The following is an 18225-nucleotide window of genomic DNA, read 5'->3' on the forward strand; positions in this document are numbered from 1 at the left end:
TAGTTTATGCCCAGTGTGAGTAATAATGATGCCTCCTGAGCAGTCCATCTACCGCCACAGCTGGAGATGGAATTGGTGGCACCCCAACCAAGTGCACTGGCATCAGTTTGTAGCACCATTGAAGGGTTGCTGATAATGATTGGATTGAAACAATGCCAAATGTTATCTATCCACCAATTTAGTTCCATTATAGCTTTGATTGGTAGCTTCATTGGTCTGTCAAAATGACCAGCATTAATTTTGAGTGCTTGTATTTTTGCCCTCTTTAAATTTTGGAAATGTAAAGGTCCAAATTGTGTGGCTGGAAAGGCAGCCACCATTTTGCCAATTACTTTAGCTACCAATCTGATGGATGGTTTACTGATGTCAATGAGGTTTTTGCAAGCCTCTATTAAGTCTATAGCCTTTCCCTTTGTCAAAGTCACCGACATGTGAACTGAGTCAATGGTGAACCCCAAATAGTCCATAGTAGTGGAAGACGTTAATTTAGATTTAACTGGATGGATAATAAACCCCAGTGTTTCAAATAACTGTTTTGTGGCTGTTAGTTTGTTTGGCCAATTCCAAAGTTTTGCCCACAATAAGTATGTCATCTAGATATGCCATGACCATGTGTTTTCGTTTCCGTAGAAACGCTAGGGCTGGTTTCAAAATTTTTGTGAACAGCCTGAGGGCTGATGTTAAACCATTTGGTAGCACTCTATACTGCCAATGCTTTCCCATCCAGTTGACTTTTAAGAAACATCTGTGGTCACCTCGTATAGGCACTGAATAGTAAGCATCTTTTAAATCGATGCTAGCCATGAAGTAACCTTGGGAAATCAATTGTTTAGCAGTAACAAAGGTTTCCATTTTAAAATGAATGTATTGTACAAATGTATTCAATTTGGTCAGATATATGATGATGCGACAACCACCATCTTTTTTGTTTTTGGTAAATATATTGGACACGAATTCTAGCGGTTTGTTTTGGGATTTTTCAATTACACCTTTTGCGTAAAGCCGCTCCAGTTCAGCATGTGCTTCTGATTTCTCTTTACCCGAGAGTACGAACACTCGGTTCGGTATATGTTGAACTGGAGGGCTGTACTTGTGTATAAATTCTATTGTATATCCCTGGATACTGCTTAAAATATATGTATCGGTAGTTAACATGCTCCATGCATCCAGAAAGGAGTGTAATCCCCCCCCCCCCCAACCTCCATGCTCCCTGTATTTTGTAGGGAACCAGCCCACCTACCTCCATAGTTACCAGTGGCAGGTTTATTTCTTTTTGTAAGTCCTTAGTTGATGTTGAGGCGGTGTAGTCTGGGTTTGTGGTTTGGTTGATGTTGGAGGTTCGCGTATCTTCCAAGAAGGTCGGCCTGGGCCATGGCCTAAAAAAGACTCATGTTTAGTGTACCGGACCTTCGAGCTTTCACCAGTCGGTCTTGTTCTACTGGTGGGTGCGTAGGGGTGCTGTCTATGGCTGTAGTGGGTTTTGGATGAAGTCCCTTTTATGAGTCCCAGGGTTTTTGCTTCCTCATCGAGCACCTTGACTTGCTTCGATAAGTTACCTCCAAATAGTAGTATTGGTGGTTTTATGTTCCCAGGTTTGCACAGACCCGCGAATTTCGGATTTAAAGTGGGTCGAATGGCATTCTTCCTGATGCTGTTTAACTCATATTAAGTGTTGCAAAACAATGCCAGTGCATCTTGTTGATCCTGGGACATATCCTTCTCATCCACTGTGCGGGGGAATGCTGTTATCCCTGCTGCTAGGAGTTTTAATACTTTTTGGAGCTTGACATCCATGCCCCTAACTCCTATTCCAATATGTTTCCATATACAAGTATTGACTACTGGAATATTCAGGGATATGCAGTTTCCCGGTGCCAGATGTCTTGATGTGGTGTCCAATACAGCCTGTTCTTGTAGCTGGTTAAAAGACATATAGTCTATACTGGCAGCAAGCTTTTGCTCCAGGTTTTGGCCAGTCTGGACTGGCTGTATGAAATTGGACACCATGTCCAGCAGATTTTCTCGTTCCTGCACCCCCTGCACACTTGATTTTTCTTCTGGGAAACCCTCTTCAGGATCAGCCCAGAACTGACCCCCATTGCTCCCCTCTGATGAGGGAGAAACACTGTGCAGCCCTACAAGAGATGCTGCTGTGGGTTTTCCATAGAGCCCACAGTGACTCAACTCCATCTCCCGGAGCCTGTCACGTTGGAGCAAATGCTCCACACACCGCTCCATCCGGCTCCAGCGCTCACGGTCGCTGGCCCGCCCGCGGCTGCTCAGAGTCCGACTCCTCTGAGTCCACGACTCTTAGTTTTTTGTCTTGCCTTACCGCCCGGCCGCGGAGTGGATTTGGCCGGTGCGGAGGCGACATCGGGCACAGTTGATCCCATTATCGGTGATCCAAGTGCCGCTGGCCGCTGCTGGCTGCCTGCTACTCCGCGGTCCTCCCCCACCAGCTTTGTCGCAGTCCTCGTTTTCTTTGACTTGTCCATGCTTCCCACCTGTAAGTTGGTAAGGAAACACACAAAAACGCCGCAGAGTAACTCTTACCTGCAGGTTCCGGCTTTTAAACTGCCGCTGTGGGGGAACGTCGTTCCACCCCGCCTGACGTTTCGCAATGCGTGTAGCGATATCACACGCATGCGTCCTAGCGGGGCTCTTCACGTAGTCACTCACGTGACTCCGAAGTAAAATGTAGTTTCTGTGCTATCCAGTCACATCACACTGTACATGAGTACAATCACTCTTCCATGACAGACATGGCACTAGACTAATCGTAACCATACCTGCGTCGATGAAATTAAAATCTCGGAGGATTTTGAGTCTTTCTTCAATTGGTAGAATTAGTGGAAGTTGGCGTACTCATCCCTCACCTGAAAGACAAGGTGACATGGAGTGTTTACAATCCTGTCCACACCATTGCCAGTGGCCATTACACCAGGGCTGTCCATGGAGTTAATTAATTAATTAATAATTGATTGATAATTAATTAATTAATTAATTAATGCTTTATTGATCCCCTCAGGGAAATTCAGATGTCCAGAAGCCCCCAACCAACAAACCCACAGATTCAAAACGAACGCAGAGAGAAAATACATAGAATACAATGTGGACACTACCTGAGAGCAATAAATACTTAAAAAGACCAATAATTAAGTTAAAAATTAAAAATAGCAAAATGCATCCCCCTACAGCCTAGCGGTCCGAATTATAAAATCTAATGGCTGCAGGGGTGAAGGATCTCCTGAACCGCTCCGTTCTACTGGGCAGGGAGAGGAGCTGGTTGTTGTTCCGAGTGCTCTTTTGACTCTCCAGAATTAAATGGAGGGGATGCCCAGGGTTTTTCAGGATGACCTGCACCTTGTGCCTCATACACCTCTCAAGCACATCCATCCCAGAGTCTACTCTCCCCTCCAGCACTGAGCTAGCTCGTTTAACCAGTTTGACCAACTTCTTGTTGTTTTTTGCACTAATGCGGTTGCCCCAGCAGACAACAGCGTAGAAAATAATGCTTGCAACCACAGTGTTGTAAAACATGTGCAGCATCTCATTACACACATTGAAGGATTTGAGCCTTTTGAGGAAAAAGAGTCTGCTCTGGCCTTTTTTGTAGAGGGAGTCAGAGTTGACAGACCAGAGTCAGAGTGTCAGAGTTCACAATCTATGCCCCGAGCTGCAGGCTTCTGGCTACCTCACTCTCATTGCCAAAGCAGAAGGCAAGAGATCAGCACCAGGACAAAGGGTTACTCCAGCTTTATCTGCAGTGAGTGGATTTGTCAGCCACACCACCCAGGAAGTTCCTGCTCCAGTTTCCACCCCGCACCTGACACCGTTCTCAGTTCCACAACTGAACTCAGTATTGGTGGCCCAGTGGTTGTTAATATCTGCCAGACCCTGGAACTCTGTGGCATCTACAGATTGTTCTGTGACATTCAGCTGTGTAGATATTGTGGTTAATAATGTTGTCCATCATTGTCATAGAGTCTAAGAAATATGGAAACAGGCCATTCGGCCCACGATATGCATGCCAACCAGTGGGCACCAGTTTTTCCCTTGGTTTCCACAACGCCATTGGATACACTTGGTCAGGCAGCTTTATTAGACTTTGGTAAGGAAGCGTTTGGAGTATTGTGTGCATTTTCTTGCCTCCGCATTACACAAAGGATGTGGAGGCTTTGTAAAGTGTGCAAAGGCGGTTTACATGAAAGATGCCTGGATTAGGAGGTATTTGCTACAGGTAGAGGTAGGACAGACATAGCTTTTTTTGTGCTGGAGGTTGTGGGGGGGACCTGATAGAAGTATATAGAAACATAGAAACATAGCAAATAGGTGCAGGAATAGGCCATTCGGTCCTTCGAGCCTGCACCGCCATTCAATATCATCATGGCCGATCATCCAACTCGGTATCCTGTACCTGCCTTCTCTCCATACCCCCTGATACCTTTAGCCACAAGGCCCACATCTACCTCACTGTTAAATATAGCCAATGAACTGGCCTCAACTACCTTCTGTGGCAGAGAATTCCAGAGATTCACCACTTTCTGTGTGAAAAATGTTTTTCTCATCTCGGTCCTAAAAGATTCCCCCTTATCCTTAAACTGTGACACCTTGTTCTGGACTTCCCCAACATCGGGAACAATCTTACTGCATCAAGCCTGTCCACCCCCTTAAGGATTTTGTACGTTTCTATAAATCCCCCCTCAATCTTCTAAATTCTAGCGAGTACAAGCCGAGTCTATCCAGTCTTTCTTCATATGAAAGTCCTGACATCCCAGGAATCAGTCTGGTGAACCTTCTCTGTACTTCTTCTATGGCAAGAATGTCTTTCCTCAGATTAGGAGACCAAAACTGTATGCAATACTCCAGGTGTGGTCTCACCAAGACCCAGTACAACTGCAGTAGAACCTCCCTGCTCCTATACTCAAATCCTTTTGCTATGAATGCTAACATACCATTCGCTTTCCTCACTGCCTGCTGCACCTGCATGCCTACTTTCAATGGCTGGTGTACCATGACGCCCAGATTACGTTGCATCTCCCCCTTTCCTAATCAGCCACCATTCAGATAATAGTCCACTTTCCTGTTTTTGCCACCAAAGTGGATAACCTCACATTCATCCACATTATACTGCATCTGCCAAGCATTTGCCCGCTCACCCAGCCTATCCAAGTCACCTTGCAGCTTCCTAGCATCCCCCTCACAGCTAACACTGCCCCCCAGCTTCGTGTCATCCGCAAACTTGGAGATGTTGCATTCAATTCCCTCGTCCAAATCATTAATATATATTGTAAATAGCTGGGGTCCCAGCACTGAGCCTTGCGGTACCCCACTAGTCACTGCCTGCCATTCTGAAAAGGACCTGTTTAATCCTACTTCTTGCTTCCTGTCGGCCAGCCAGTTCTCTATCCACATCAATACTGAACCCCCAATACCGTGTGCTTTAAGTTTGTATACTAATCTCTTATGTGGGACCTTGTCGAAAGCCTTCTGAAAGTCCAGATATAACACGTCCACTGGCTCTCCCTTATCCACTCTACTAGTTACAACCTCAAAAAATTTACCTTTCGTAAATCCATCCTGACTTTGTCCAATGATTTCACCACTTTCTAAATGTGCTGCTATTCCATCTTTAATAACTGGCTCTAGCAGTTTCCCCACTGCCGATGTTAGACTAACTCGTCTGTAATTCATCATTTTCTCTCTCTCTCCCATTTTAAAAAGTGGGGTTACATTAGCTACCCTACAATCCTCAGGCACTACTCCAGAATCAAAAGAGTTTTGAAAAATTATCACTCAGGCATCAACTATTTCTGGGGCTACTTCCTTAAGTACTCTAGGATGAAGCTATCTGGTCCTGGGGATTTATCGGCCTTTAATCCATTCAATTTACCTAGCACCACTTCCCGGCTAACCTGGATTTCACTCAGTTTCTCCATCTCATTTGACCCCCAGTCCCCTGCTATTTCCGGCAGATTATTTATTTCTTCCTTAGTGAAGACAGAACCAAAGAAGTTATTCAATTGGTCTGCCATGTCCTTGTTCCCCACGATAAATTTGCCTGTTTCTGACTGCAAGGAACCTACATTTGTTTTAACTAATCTTTTTCTCTTCACATATCTATAAAAATGTTTGCAGTCAGTTTTTATGTTCCCTGCCAATTTTCTTTCATAATCTATTTTCCCTCACCTAATTAAGCCATTTGTTCTCCTCTGCTGGACTCTGAATTTCTCCCAGTCCTCTGTTTGGCTGCTTTTTCTGACTAATTTGTATGCTTTTATTTTTTGTATATCTTTTATTTTTATACTATCCCTGATTTCCTTTGTTATCCACGGATGCACTACCTTCCCTGATTTATTCTTTTGCCATACTGGGCATATCCATTGCATATCCACCGTCAACCCTTTAAGAATTCACGTCTTGGACGGCAAGTTACCTTTCTTTAATTTCAGAACCCTTGTTTCTGAATTAATTATGTCACTCTCCATCCTAATGAATAACTCAACCATATTATGGTCACTCTTGCCTAAGGGGCCACGCACAGCAAGGCTGCTAACTAACCCTTCCTCATTACTCAATACACAGTCTAGAATAGCCTGCTCTCTCGTTGGTTCCTCTACATGTTGGTTTAGAAAACTATCCCGCATACATTCCAAGAAATCCTCTTCCTCAGCACCCCTGCCAATTTGATTCGCCCAATCTATATGTAGGTTGAAGTCACCCATTACAACTATTTTGCCTTTGTTGTACGCATTTCTAATTTCCCGTTTGCTGCCAACCCCAACTCCACTACTACTGTTAGGTGGCCTGTACACAACTCCCACTAGCGTTTTCTGCCCCTTGGTGTTTCGCAGCTCTTCCCATATCGAGTCCACATCCTCCAAGCTAATGTCCTTCCTTTCCATTGTGTTAATCTCCTCTCTAACCAGCAACGCTACCCCACCTTCTTTTCCTTTCTGTCTATCCCTCCTGAATATTGAATATCCCTGGATGTTCAGCTCCCAGCCTTGGTCACCCTGGAGCCATGTCTCCGTGATCCCAATTATATCATAGTCGTTAATAGCTATCTGCACATTCAACTCATCCACTTTATTACAAATGCTCCTTGCATTGAGACACAAAGCCTTCAGGCTTGTTTTTTATAGCACTCTTATCCCTTATACAATTATGATGAACAGTGGCCCTTTTTGATTTTTGGATATGTCTGCCTGCCACTTTTACTTTTCACCTTACTACCTATTGCTTCTACCCTCATTTTACACCCCCTCTGTCTCTCTGCTCACACATTTAAGAAACCCTTTCCCTTTAACTCCATCCTCGACTATCCCATTTGACACCCCACCCCCCTTATTCAGTTTAAAACCACCCGTGCAGCAGTGGCAAACCCGCCTGCCAGAATGCTGGCCTCCCACCTTTAAGATGCAATCGTCCCTTTTGTACAGTTCCCCCTCACTCCAAAACAGATCCCAGTGATCTAAGAATCTAAATCACTGCCCCGTGCACCAGTTCCTCAGCCACTTATTCAGGTCCCGTATCTCCCTGTTCCTGCTCTCGCCAGCATGAGGAATTGGAAGCAAACGGAGATAACAACCCTGGAGGACCTGCTTTTCAGCATTTTTCCGAGCTCTCTAAAGTCACACTGCAGAATATTCATTCCCTTCTTAACGACATCATTTGTGCTGACATGCGCTGCCACTTCCGGCTGTTCACCTTCGCCCTTGAGGATTTTCGGCACTCTGTCCGTCACATCCTGAATCCTGGTACCAGGAAGGCAGCACACCATCCTCGAATCCCGTCTGTTGCCCCAGAAATCCCTGTCCGTACCTCTCACAATGGAGTTTCCCACTACAATTGCATTGCCCGACATTGGCCTCTTTGGTTTTGGCTCAACAGCCCTTTTTGCTTCGCAAGCCAGTCCGCCGCTCAGTGTAATAACATCTTCAGTCCCGACAGCTTCTAAGTGGGTGAACCTGTTCACAAGATGTAAAACACCCGGGGGCATTTGCATTCCATGCTTCCCTCCATTTCTCACCATCACCCACCTTCTCTCTTCCAGTACCTTAGGTGTAACAATCTTACTGTAGGACTTGTCGAGGAACGACTCAGTTTCTCGGATAAACTTGAAGTCATCCACTTGCTTCTGCAGTTCCCCAACAGGGTCCTTCAGGAACTGTACCTGGACGCACTTCTCACATTTGTAGCAGCCAGAGGCACCAGCAGTGTCCTTGACCTCCCACATACTACAAGCATCACACAAATAAAATAATGGGAGGCATATATAGTGCAGACCATCAGAAACCTTCTCCTAGAAGGGTAAAATCAATTACTAGAGGGCAGAGCTTTAAGGTGAGAAGGGTAAAGTTTAAAGGAGATAGGGTGGTGAAGGACTTTGAACATTGGCCTTCAACGGGTATTGAGTATAGAAGTTGGAACATTATGTTAAAGTTGTACAACATGTTGGTGAGGCCACACTGTACTGTTTTCAGTTTTGGTCACCCTGCTCTAGGAAGGAGGTCACTCAGCTGGAAAGAGTACAGAGAAGAATTGTGAGGATATTGCTAGAACTTGAGTTGGGTGAGATATAGCAGGAGGTTGTCAGGCTAGGACTTTATTCCTTGGAGCACAGGATGACAAGGGTGATCTTCTAGAGGTGTATAAAATTATGAGGGGAATGAAGGTGAATTCACAGACTTTTACCAGGGTAGGGAAATCAAGAACAAGAAAGAAACACATTTAATGCGAAAGGAGCAAGATTTAATACAAACCTTAGGGGCAATTTTATCACACAGAAAGTGGTGGTTATATTGTATGAACTGTCAGAATAGGCACCTGAAGCATGTACTATAACTGCATTTAGAAGCACTTGGATAGGGTAGGTTTAGAGGGATAGAGGCCCAACGTGTAAATGGGACTAGCTTAGATTAGGCATTCTGCTCAGCATGGATGAGTTGGGCCGAAGGGCCTGTATGCGCTATAAGACTGAGATGTGCGAGTCAGATTTTACTTTGGAGTCACGTGAGTGATTCCGTGAAGAACCCTGTCAGTCCGCATGCGCGTCATTGCGTCTGACGCATGGCGCAGCAACTGACTGGCAGGCGAATCGCTCCTGCCAGCGGTAAGTTTAAACCTGCAGGTAAGTTTTGTATTTATTACCAGGTTCTGTTTTTTTCTTGCAGGAACCTCTTCTTACAGAGGTTTCCTGCTGGATATTTTTGGGGCGAAGTTCGGACGGGCCGCGTGGAAACCGGTTATGGGCCGTGGGACATCCGGTCCGGACCGCGGAAGCGCGGGTATCCAGCGGCAGTCAGGTTCGCTACCCCAGTTGCTGACAATGCGGTCAGCGGCTCCCAGACAGCTGTGGTTCCCGTGGAGGGGGTAAATCCAGGAGGAAGGCGGTATTACCACTAGAATCGCTGACAGTGCGGTCAACTGTCCCCAGACCGCTGTGGTCCCCAGGAAATGGGGTAAAACCAACAATGAGTCAGTCAGGCCTATGGACTCGGGAAGTCAGGCCAGAAGAGTTACCCTTCTTCAATGGATAGCGTCTTCGGACGTCTACCCCACATGGAACACCATATGGAGAGGTTGCTCCACAATGATATGCTCCAAAGGAGGGAGCTATCAGCCCGGGTCTCCTCGGGAGCCCACTGCAGTGGCACCTGTCTCAGGGCTGCACAATGTCTCCCTCTCTGAGTGGGGGGGGGGGGGACATTCGGAATCAGTTTTCTGACTCATGAGTCACGAAGGGCATGAATCAGAAGTGCCCACAAGGGAAAAAATGGAGCATGGATACCGCCCTCGGGCGTTTATCCCACAAATGTGATGTTCCATCCTGCTATAGGACTGTAGAAGGGGCCATATCAGTGCAGGTATCCTCAGGGGCCTGTGGCAGCACCTGTTTCAGGGCTGCCTACAAATCTCCCTCTCAGTGGAGGGGAGTGTGAGTGGTCAGTATGTAAGTGACTTCAAATTCTAAAGTATGTCCATGGAACATACTGGAGCAAATGCGTATGTCTTCAAGAGAATCCTCGCAAACAAAGGTGTTAATGCCAGAAGAGTTGGTTAGCAGCCGTTGGCAGAATACCCGGAAGGGGCCAGAGTTCCCCTCACGCTACAAGTGCCGGCAGTGAACTGTGCTATCAGGGGGACATTAGAAGCCAGCCGCAAAAACTTCTCCTCAGGTAAGGCCTATTCAACATGCAAAACCTGGATGAGGAAGCAAAAGCTGTCGGACCAATCAAGGTACCAACGACGAGCAAAGCTTCATCGTTTCGGCGACAACTAACCCCACACCTCCATCGGCAGTAAGCGGTTCACTGAAGCTGGTGGCAGCATGAAATCTGGGCAGAGGTTCCACACACCCTACCAGTCCTCTTTTACAACCAAGGAAACCAGGCAGACAGGTGGGTCTGGCACTTCCGAAACATGGGGTAAGTGAACCACTTACAAGTTGGTAATAGTTTACACTTGTTTTTGTACAACACACAAATGGATAGCGGCATCTAACCATGTAAAACTGCACAATACTAGCATTCCAAGCAGTCGGTCATGGTGGCGCAGCTGTAGAGTTGCTGCCTTACAGCAAAATGCAGCACTAGAGACCTGGGTTCGATCCGGGCTATGAAGGAATTTCCTTCGCTCCGTTGATGCTACAAAAAGGCTTGGAATTGGGGCCAGAATTGTCTTTTGAGGCAGGCTCAGTATTATGGTCAGGATTGCCTTTCGAGACAGGCTCGGAAATATGGCCAGAGTTGTCTTTCGAGGCAGGCTAAGAATTATGGCCAGAGTTGTCTTTCGAGGCAGGCTCAGTATTATGGCCAGGATTGTCTTTCAAGACAGGCTCGGAAATCGGGCCAGAGTTGCCGTTCGAGGCAGGCATGGAATGATGGTAGGCGTGGTCTGTTCATTGTGAAAGATGGAGAATGGCATTTAACTTGCATTTGCAGTATAAACTTTTCCAAATTGGAAGTTTGTTAATGACTAACAACTGATTTTCATAAGGATCTCTATGGCATGCATCGATCTCAAAGATTCATTCTATTCATTTCCCATTCAGAGGGATCATCAGAGACATTTGAAATTTATCTGGATAGGGCAATGATAACAATTAAAGCATTGCAAAATGGCCTAACCAGCTCCCAGGTTATTTACCAAATTACTAAAATCGGTGCTTGGACGGCTCAGAGTTCAAAAACACTTGTTATGTCTTGTCTGGACGATATTCTAACGCTGTATTTTGCTCAAATCAACTGTTTCATCCTCAAACTATATTTGAGAAATTGGGATTTCTCATCCATCCAGTTAAATTTAAGTTGATACCAAATAGACATGTTGATCATTGGGATCTACCTTTAACTATTAATTAGCCCGTGACTCCGCCCTGGGGCAAGAGATTGGAGCTAACAGAAGCCTGTAACAAACTTGTTGTTATAAAGCAGCCTTCTATTCATCAAGTGTAATTGGCAATATAGTAGCTGTGATTCAGCTGTGCAAGTGGGGTAACTTACTTCATGCAAAGTAGCAACCTCTCAAGTGCCATGTAGGTCATTTTTAACAGACCTATGCTATTACCAGCTGAAGCTACCAAAGTCACAATGATGGACGAACAGCATTCAGCATTGCTCCAATAGCTTGGTCAGTAAAATTTCAGTTATATTACAAACTGATGCTAAGTGCTCTATGCTGGAACATTGCGAATGCCATCTCTAGTTCGGAGGTGGAGGATATTTGCATAAGTTTCCAATTCTTCTGTTATTGGTATCAACTATCTATAGACACTAGGTGCATTCTATGGGTTAAAGGGTTATTGAGCGAATATGCATAATCTGTATGCTCAACTTCAAGTTGATACACTATGGTGGTGGCATATGTTAGTCACATGGGTGCAATCAAGTCAAAGTATCCTGTTATAATTTACCTAATCTCATTTGGCACTGGTGTATCATCACGTAAAATCAATGACAACGCAGAATGGGTGTTGGATCACAAAGTATTTTATTAAATTATGGTTCGATGCAACACCAAATATCGAGATGGTTGGATCCAGGCTCATTCGCCGGTTGCAAAAATATGCGGCATAACAGTGGCGAGAGATACATTCTCGCTACAAGGAGGAGGAATGTTCTTTTATGTCTTCCTCCATTTTGCCTCATCGGTCAGGTCTTTCAATAAAGTCAGCAAGTTCCCGCTTTAGGTTTTCGTACTGTCTGACTGGCCTATGCAGCCTTGGTTCCCACTTTTGTCGTGAATAATAATACAACCTTATACGGTTATTCTAAATGTAAAACTTTGCTGGTTCAGCCTGTGGCTCAGAAACCTGCCTCTGCATGATAAAATCAGATTCTGAGAAGACTGCTCTTATGGCTCGGGTTGTCAGACTGATCCATGTATGTGCACACTGCAGAGTGCAGGGATAGCACCAAAAAAGCAGTACATTTCCTCTTCAGGAGATGGGAAGCATTTTGTTTGAATGCTAATGCCACATTTATTACGGTACAGATTACTGACGCCTTGGAGTTCATTTTCAAATGGGTCTTTGACAATGAATTGAGTTATAGGGCTATTAACTGTGCCCAATGAGCCTTCCCATCATATTGGCTGCAGTGAACGGGACCCACTCTGTCGGGTTTCACCCTCTGATATCGAGTTTATAAAGGATATCTTTAACACAAGTTCTTCCAGGACAAGTACAGGGCAGTATTGGATATTGACATTGTGTTAACACTACTTCACCAGGGGGCTCCAACTACATCCTTAGCTTTGGCCCGGTTCTCATAAGGTAGTTATCATCATGGCACTTGTCTCAGCGCAACGGTCAGTCACTACATAATTGCGACTGGACAGGATGTTTACATCTGCAAATAATATAATATTTTATGTTTATGATTTAGTTAAGCAGAGCAGGTATCAGGTCTCAAACTAGTTTCATGGAAGACCCCAGGGACCTTCGATTATGTGAGGTCACACATATACAATACGTCAAGGTCACCAAGAGCCTTAGAGGCCCTGAACTAGCAATGTTTATTAGTTACAAAAAACTTTATAAGAAATTATCAATTCAGACTCTCTCCAGGTGGGTAAAACAGGTTTTGGCTTATGCAGGAGTACATACTGATATTTTCAAATCTCATTCCACCAGGGCTGCTACAACATCAGCAGCAAGGGTTATGTACATTCCAATGGACCACATCCTAGCGGCTGCAGGATGGTCAAACGAACGAACTTTCCAAACATTTTATAATAACCCATTGCCAGACCAGGGGTGTTTGCCAACTCTATTTTAGGTTCAGTTGTATAGTTTCCTCCCGGATGAGGGGGGTTACTATTATTATTATTTATTCATTATGAATGTTTCCCCTGTTTGTGAATGAAGCAGTTGTGGTTTTGTGGACTCGTTTCTCACGGCATGAAATCACAGAGCTTTGAAATCGTCACGGAATCACTCACGTGACTCCGAAGTAAAATAGTAAGATTAAACGAGAATTTACCAGTTTGAAGTTTGATCTTTATTTTATGAGGAGTTACGATGAGCAATTACGTGCCCACCGCTCCCAGCCCTCATATTATAAAGGTCATCTGGTAATTCTAGTCTTCTCTCTAAATCTTACTATGTCACTTTGACTACTGTTATCTGTGATTTCACACAACTGCTCTGAAGATTGACGCACATGCGGACTGGCAGAGTTCTTCACGTAATCGCTCATCGTAACTCCTCATAAAATAAAGATCAAACTTCAAACTGGTAAGTTCTCGTTTAATCTGACTTTTTTTTACACAAGTGTGCTAAGTGTCTGGAATGAGTTGCTGGGTTTGGTGGTTCAGGCAGATACGATAGTGACATTTAAGAGCCTTTTGTATATGCACATGGATATGCAGGAAATGGAAACAAATGGATTGTGTGAAGGCAGATCCGAGTTGGTCTTGGAAACATGTTTGGCACAGACACTTTGGGCCGAAGGGCCTGTTCTTGTGTTGCACTGTTCTATGTTCAATGTTAGAGTCAGAGAATCATACAGTGCATATGCAGGTCCTTTGGCCCAACTTACCCATGCCCCATCTACACTAGTCCCACCTGCCTGCTTTTAGCCCATATCCCTTTACGGTAGCCGGACGGGGCGCCGACGGATGAGAAGCCGAACAAAGAAATCAAAGTCAAAGAACTGAATGGAAACGAGGCCGTAACGGCAATAAACCGAAAGAGTACAAAGACGAAATGCCTAATGCAAACTAACCGAAAGGGCAGGATGCCTAAATTGCAAGGAACCGAAAAGCTGCATTGCCTAAAAGCAAACTTACCAAATGGACGCTCTGCCGAAAAGCCACCTACATGAAAGGCGGTGGCGCCTACATGACAAGGGACTGACTGCCGCTCAACAGAAAAGTCCATTAATGGACATGACACTGCCAGAGGGCTCGCTCCATATACCTACCGCCCTTTGTGTAGAAGTTTTGCCACTCAGGTTCCTATTAAATCTCTTCTCCCTCACCTTAAACCTATGTCCTCGTGTTTTTGATTCCCTTTCTCTGGGTAAAAGACTGCATTTACCCTATTTATTTCTCTCATGATCTTATACACCTCTATAAAATCTTCCCTCATCCTCCTGTGCTCATAGGAATAAAGTCCTAGCCTGTAGCTCAGGTCATCGAGTCCTGGCAACAACCTCGTGAATATTTTCTGCATCCTTTCCAGCTTAACAGGGTGGCCAAAACTGAACACAATAGTCTAAATGTGGCCTCACCAATGTCTTGAACAACTGTAACAAGACCTCCCAATGTCTACATTCAGGCCAATGTGTCGAAAGCCTTCTTGACCACCCTATCTATTTATGATGCCACTTTCAAGGAACTATGTACCTGAACCCCTAGATCCCTCTGCTCTACAATACTCCCCAGAGTCCTGCCATTCACTGTTTAGGTCCTGCTCTGATTAGTCTTCCCCCATGCAACACCTCACACTTACATTTATTAAACTTCATTAAGCAATCCTCAGCCCACCTGCCCAACCAATCAATATGCTGCTGCAAGTTTTGACAACCATCTGCAAAAATCAGATTTGTGAAACACGTACAAAATCATGCTGGTTATCCCTAATCAGCCCCTGCACATCTCAATGCATGTATATCAACCCTCGAAATACTCTCTAGTAACTTTCCAACCACACATGTTAGACACTGGCCTGTAATTCCCTAGATTTTCTCTGCAGCCCTTCTTAAAAAGAGGCTCAACATTTGCCATGCTCCTGTCATTTGGCACCTTTCCTGTATTTAATGACAAATCAAAAATCTCAGCCAGGGCTCCTGCAATTTCTTCTCTAGCTTCTCAGTGTCCTTGTATAAATTTGATCAGGCCCGGAATATTTGTCCACCTTCATACCTCTTCGACCATAATGCTGCCCTTAAGCCTTTCAACTGCCCCGATGCGGGAGTTTCGATCACCCTGACTTCGATTGTCGGCTGCGATCGCCCCGATTGCGGGTGGTTTGTCTGCCCCGTCCGCGGGAGAAAAAAAAGGAAGAAGTTTGACATTTATTGCCTTCCATCACAGTGAGGAATGGGGAATCCACTGTGAAGGATGTTTATGTTAACTTTTATGTGGTTGTGTGTCTTGTTGCTTTTCACTTGGTATGGCTGTATGGTAACTCAAATTTCACTGCACCTTAATTGGTACATTTGACAATAAACTGATCTTGAAACCTTGAAGACATTTCCATTGACTGCCCCAAGTTCCCTGGTCCTAATGTCTGTCTCCACGGTAAAAACTGAGGAGAAATATTATAGACCTTGCCCATCTCCTGTAGTTTCACACAGAATTGACCACTTTGATTCTGAGGGTTCCCATTCTCGCTACCCTTTTTCCCGGAAAGTACTTATAAAATCTCTTGCAATTATTCTTAATATTATTTGTCTTTACTACACCATTTTTGCCCTCCCGATTTCCTTTTTCAGCTTACTCCTCAGTTCCCGAAATTCGTCTAGGGATACACTTGATCCCAGCTGCCTAGACCTGACCCATGCCTCCTCACACTTGACCTGAGCCTCAATTTCTCTCATTATCCAAGCTTCCTTATGTTTGCCTGCCTTACCGTTCACTCTAACAGGAACATGAAGGTCGTGGAATCTTGTCAGCAGACTTTTACAAACATCCCATTTCTGGATGGTCCTTTTCCTTCAAACAACTCTCTCAAACCAACACGAGCAAGTTTCTGTCTAATACCTTCAATGTTGGCCTTGCCCCAATTTAGGATTTTAATTTGTGGGCCCACCTGGTCTCTATCCTTAACTAATCTAAACCTAATAGACAATGGCCGCTGGTCCCAAAAGGCTCATCCATGAACACTTCATCCACTTGTCCATTCCAATTTCTGAAGACTAGATCAAGCGTTGCCTTCTCTGGAGAAGGGCTCTCTTTATATTGCCGGAGGAAATGTTCCTGAATACATTTGACCAATTCTACCCTGTCTAAACCTTTTGCACTATGATATTCCCTGGTAATATTTGGAAAGTTAAAATCCCCTTCTATGATAACCTTATTAGTCCTGCAGCTGTCAATAAAGGCAGGCATAGCTGGGACCTATGCGAATGCCCATGGCTACACCGTTGACTTGAGTCCATAATTCCTGTGACTAGTCACAACGTGCTCGCCCACACAGGTCAGTCACTTGCCCAGCCTCATTCCCCAATGGAAGGTCCAGCATTGCCCTCTCTCTGGTTGGCCATCTACATACTGTTTGAGTGAACCTTGCTGAACAAATTCAAGGGGACTTACCTGCTTGTTAAGGAGGCAGTGCAGGATGAAGATGAACATTCCTTGCATGCTGTTGATCACAGTGAAGATGTAGGCCATGACAATTGTTTCCTTCTGGAAGTGCAACATGCCAAATATCCAAGTACATCCCAGGAGGCAGAGCTGAGCGACAGCAGTGAAGGTAAAGACCCTAAAACAAGAGGCACGAGAATCTGAATGCAAGACAATACTTTACTTTGTGTCACTCACTACAGCGCATACTTTAAGGTGCAATATAAACTTCCTGCTGCTTCTAGATCCTCTCTCTTTCAATTATTTTTGTTGATTGGGTTAAAATCCTGAAATCCCCATCAAACCAAACAGTGAGACTTCAATGCACAGACTGCAGCGATAGAGATATCAGCCAGTCAGCTGATACAATGTGAGCTATGACTTGTGGCACACCAAACGTCAAAGGATTAATTGGAAAAGAAAAAATGATTATGTTGGCCTCTGCTGAGAAATGTTTGTTTCAAACAGAACAATGCAAAGCTGATTCCTTTTCACACTGAATGCCCATCCCCTAAACACATTCAGAAGCCTCGACAGATAACAGGACAGGAATGGCATCTGAGTGATTTACATGCTTGACCTACCACGTGTGGTATCTAACCTATGACCCTGGAGCCGACAGTTCCCTCTATCTGGTCCACTGTATCTGCCTGATTTTATTTCCCCTTTTGGTAAGTTTGGAAAGGGCCCAGCTATCAGTGCGTGAATCCCAAATCAGAACAGAAAACGGGAATGGCTTAGATGGGGCATGTTGGTCAGCATGGACGAGTTGGGCCAAAGGGCCTGTTTCCATGCGGTATGACTCTAGGACCTGTCAGCATCAGCAGCTTCATGTGAATAATGGGAAAAGGATGGGGACGGGACAAGTGCTGGCCATTTGCATGACCTGAATACCATATCAACCAAGGAAGGTACCAGCAGCCACACCAGTTGTTCTCACCTGATTTTTTTCAACTGACCCATATCAGGATTGATACTTGAAAACTTTTCAGCCAGTTTCAACACAGTGATAATAAAAAAATCCTCCATTGACCTTCCAAGAAAAGAAAAAGCCACATTATTCCAATTAAGACAGTTGTTTATTGAAATAATATTTTCTTGATAATAGACAATAGATAATAGGTGTAGGAATAGGCCATTCGGCCCTTCGAGCCAGCACCGCCATTCAATATGATCATGGCTTATCATTCCCAATCAGCACCCCATTCCTGACTTCTTCCAGTATCCCCTGACTCTGCTATCTTTAGGAGCCCTGTATATCTCTCTCTTGAAAGTATCCAGAGAACCGGCCTCCTCTGCCTTCTGAGGCAGAGAAATCCACAGACTCACAACTCTCTGTGAGAAAAACTGTTTCCTCATCTCCATTCTAAATGGCTTACCTCTTATTCTTAAATGGTGGCCCCTGGTTCTGGACTCCCCCAACATCGGGAA

General features: G+C 44.8%; 1 protein-coding gene and 1 long non-coding RNA gene across 2 annotated transcripts; one reads left to right on the plus strand and one right to left on the minus strand.

Moving 5' to 3' along the window:
- Nucleotides 1-2788: 2788 nt before the first annotated feature.
- On the minus strand, nucleotides 2789-17823 carry LOC116991886 (CD97 antigen-like). Its single transcript, XM_033050863.1, has 3 exons — nucleotides 17735-17823; nucleotides 16765-16933; nucleotides 2789-2876 (listed from the first exon to the last, which is right to left on the minus strand). Exons 1-3 carry the CDS (start codon nucleotides 17821-17823, stop codon nucleotides 2847-2849), a joined length of 288 nt encoding a protein of 95 aa, XP_032906754.1. The 3' UTR covers nucleotides 2789-2846.
- Nucleotides 4498-14534, plus strand: LOC116966030. The gene is made up of 3 exons (XR_004409880.1): nucleotides 4498-4513; nucleotides 5398-5400; nucleotides 14408-14534. It is a non-coding gene; the product is annotated as an uncharacterized LOC116966030 (long non-coding RNA).
- Nucleotides 17824-18225: the final 402 nt, after the last annotated feature.

The sequence above is a fragment of the Amblyraja radiata genome, chromosome 35, assembly GCF_010909765.2.
Source record: "Amblyraja radiata isolate CabotCenter1 chromosome 35, sAmbRad1.1.pri, whole genome shotgun sequence".
NCBI lineage: Eukaryota > Metazoa > Chordata > Chondrichthyes > Rajiformes > Rajidae > Amblyraja > Amblyraja radiata.

Excerpts from the sequence above, each read along its gene's own strand:
- LOC116991886 (XM_033050863.1), bottom strand. The coding sequence starts at position 17,823 with ATGGAGGATTTTTTTATTATCACTGTGTTGAAACTGGCTGAAAAGTTT. Across the intron at positions 16,934-17,734 it reads GGTCAGTTGAAAAAAATCAG|GGTCTTTACCTTCACTGCTG; the intron begins GTGAGAACAACT and ends CTCTTGTTTTAG. Across the intron at positions 2,877-16,764 it reads ACTGCCTCCTTAACAAGCAG|GTGAGGGATGAGTACGCCAA; the intron begins GTAAGTCCCCTT and ends CTTGTCTTTCAG.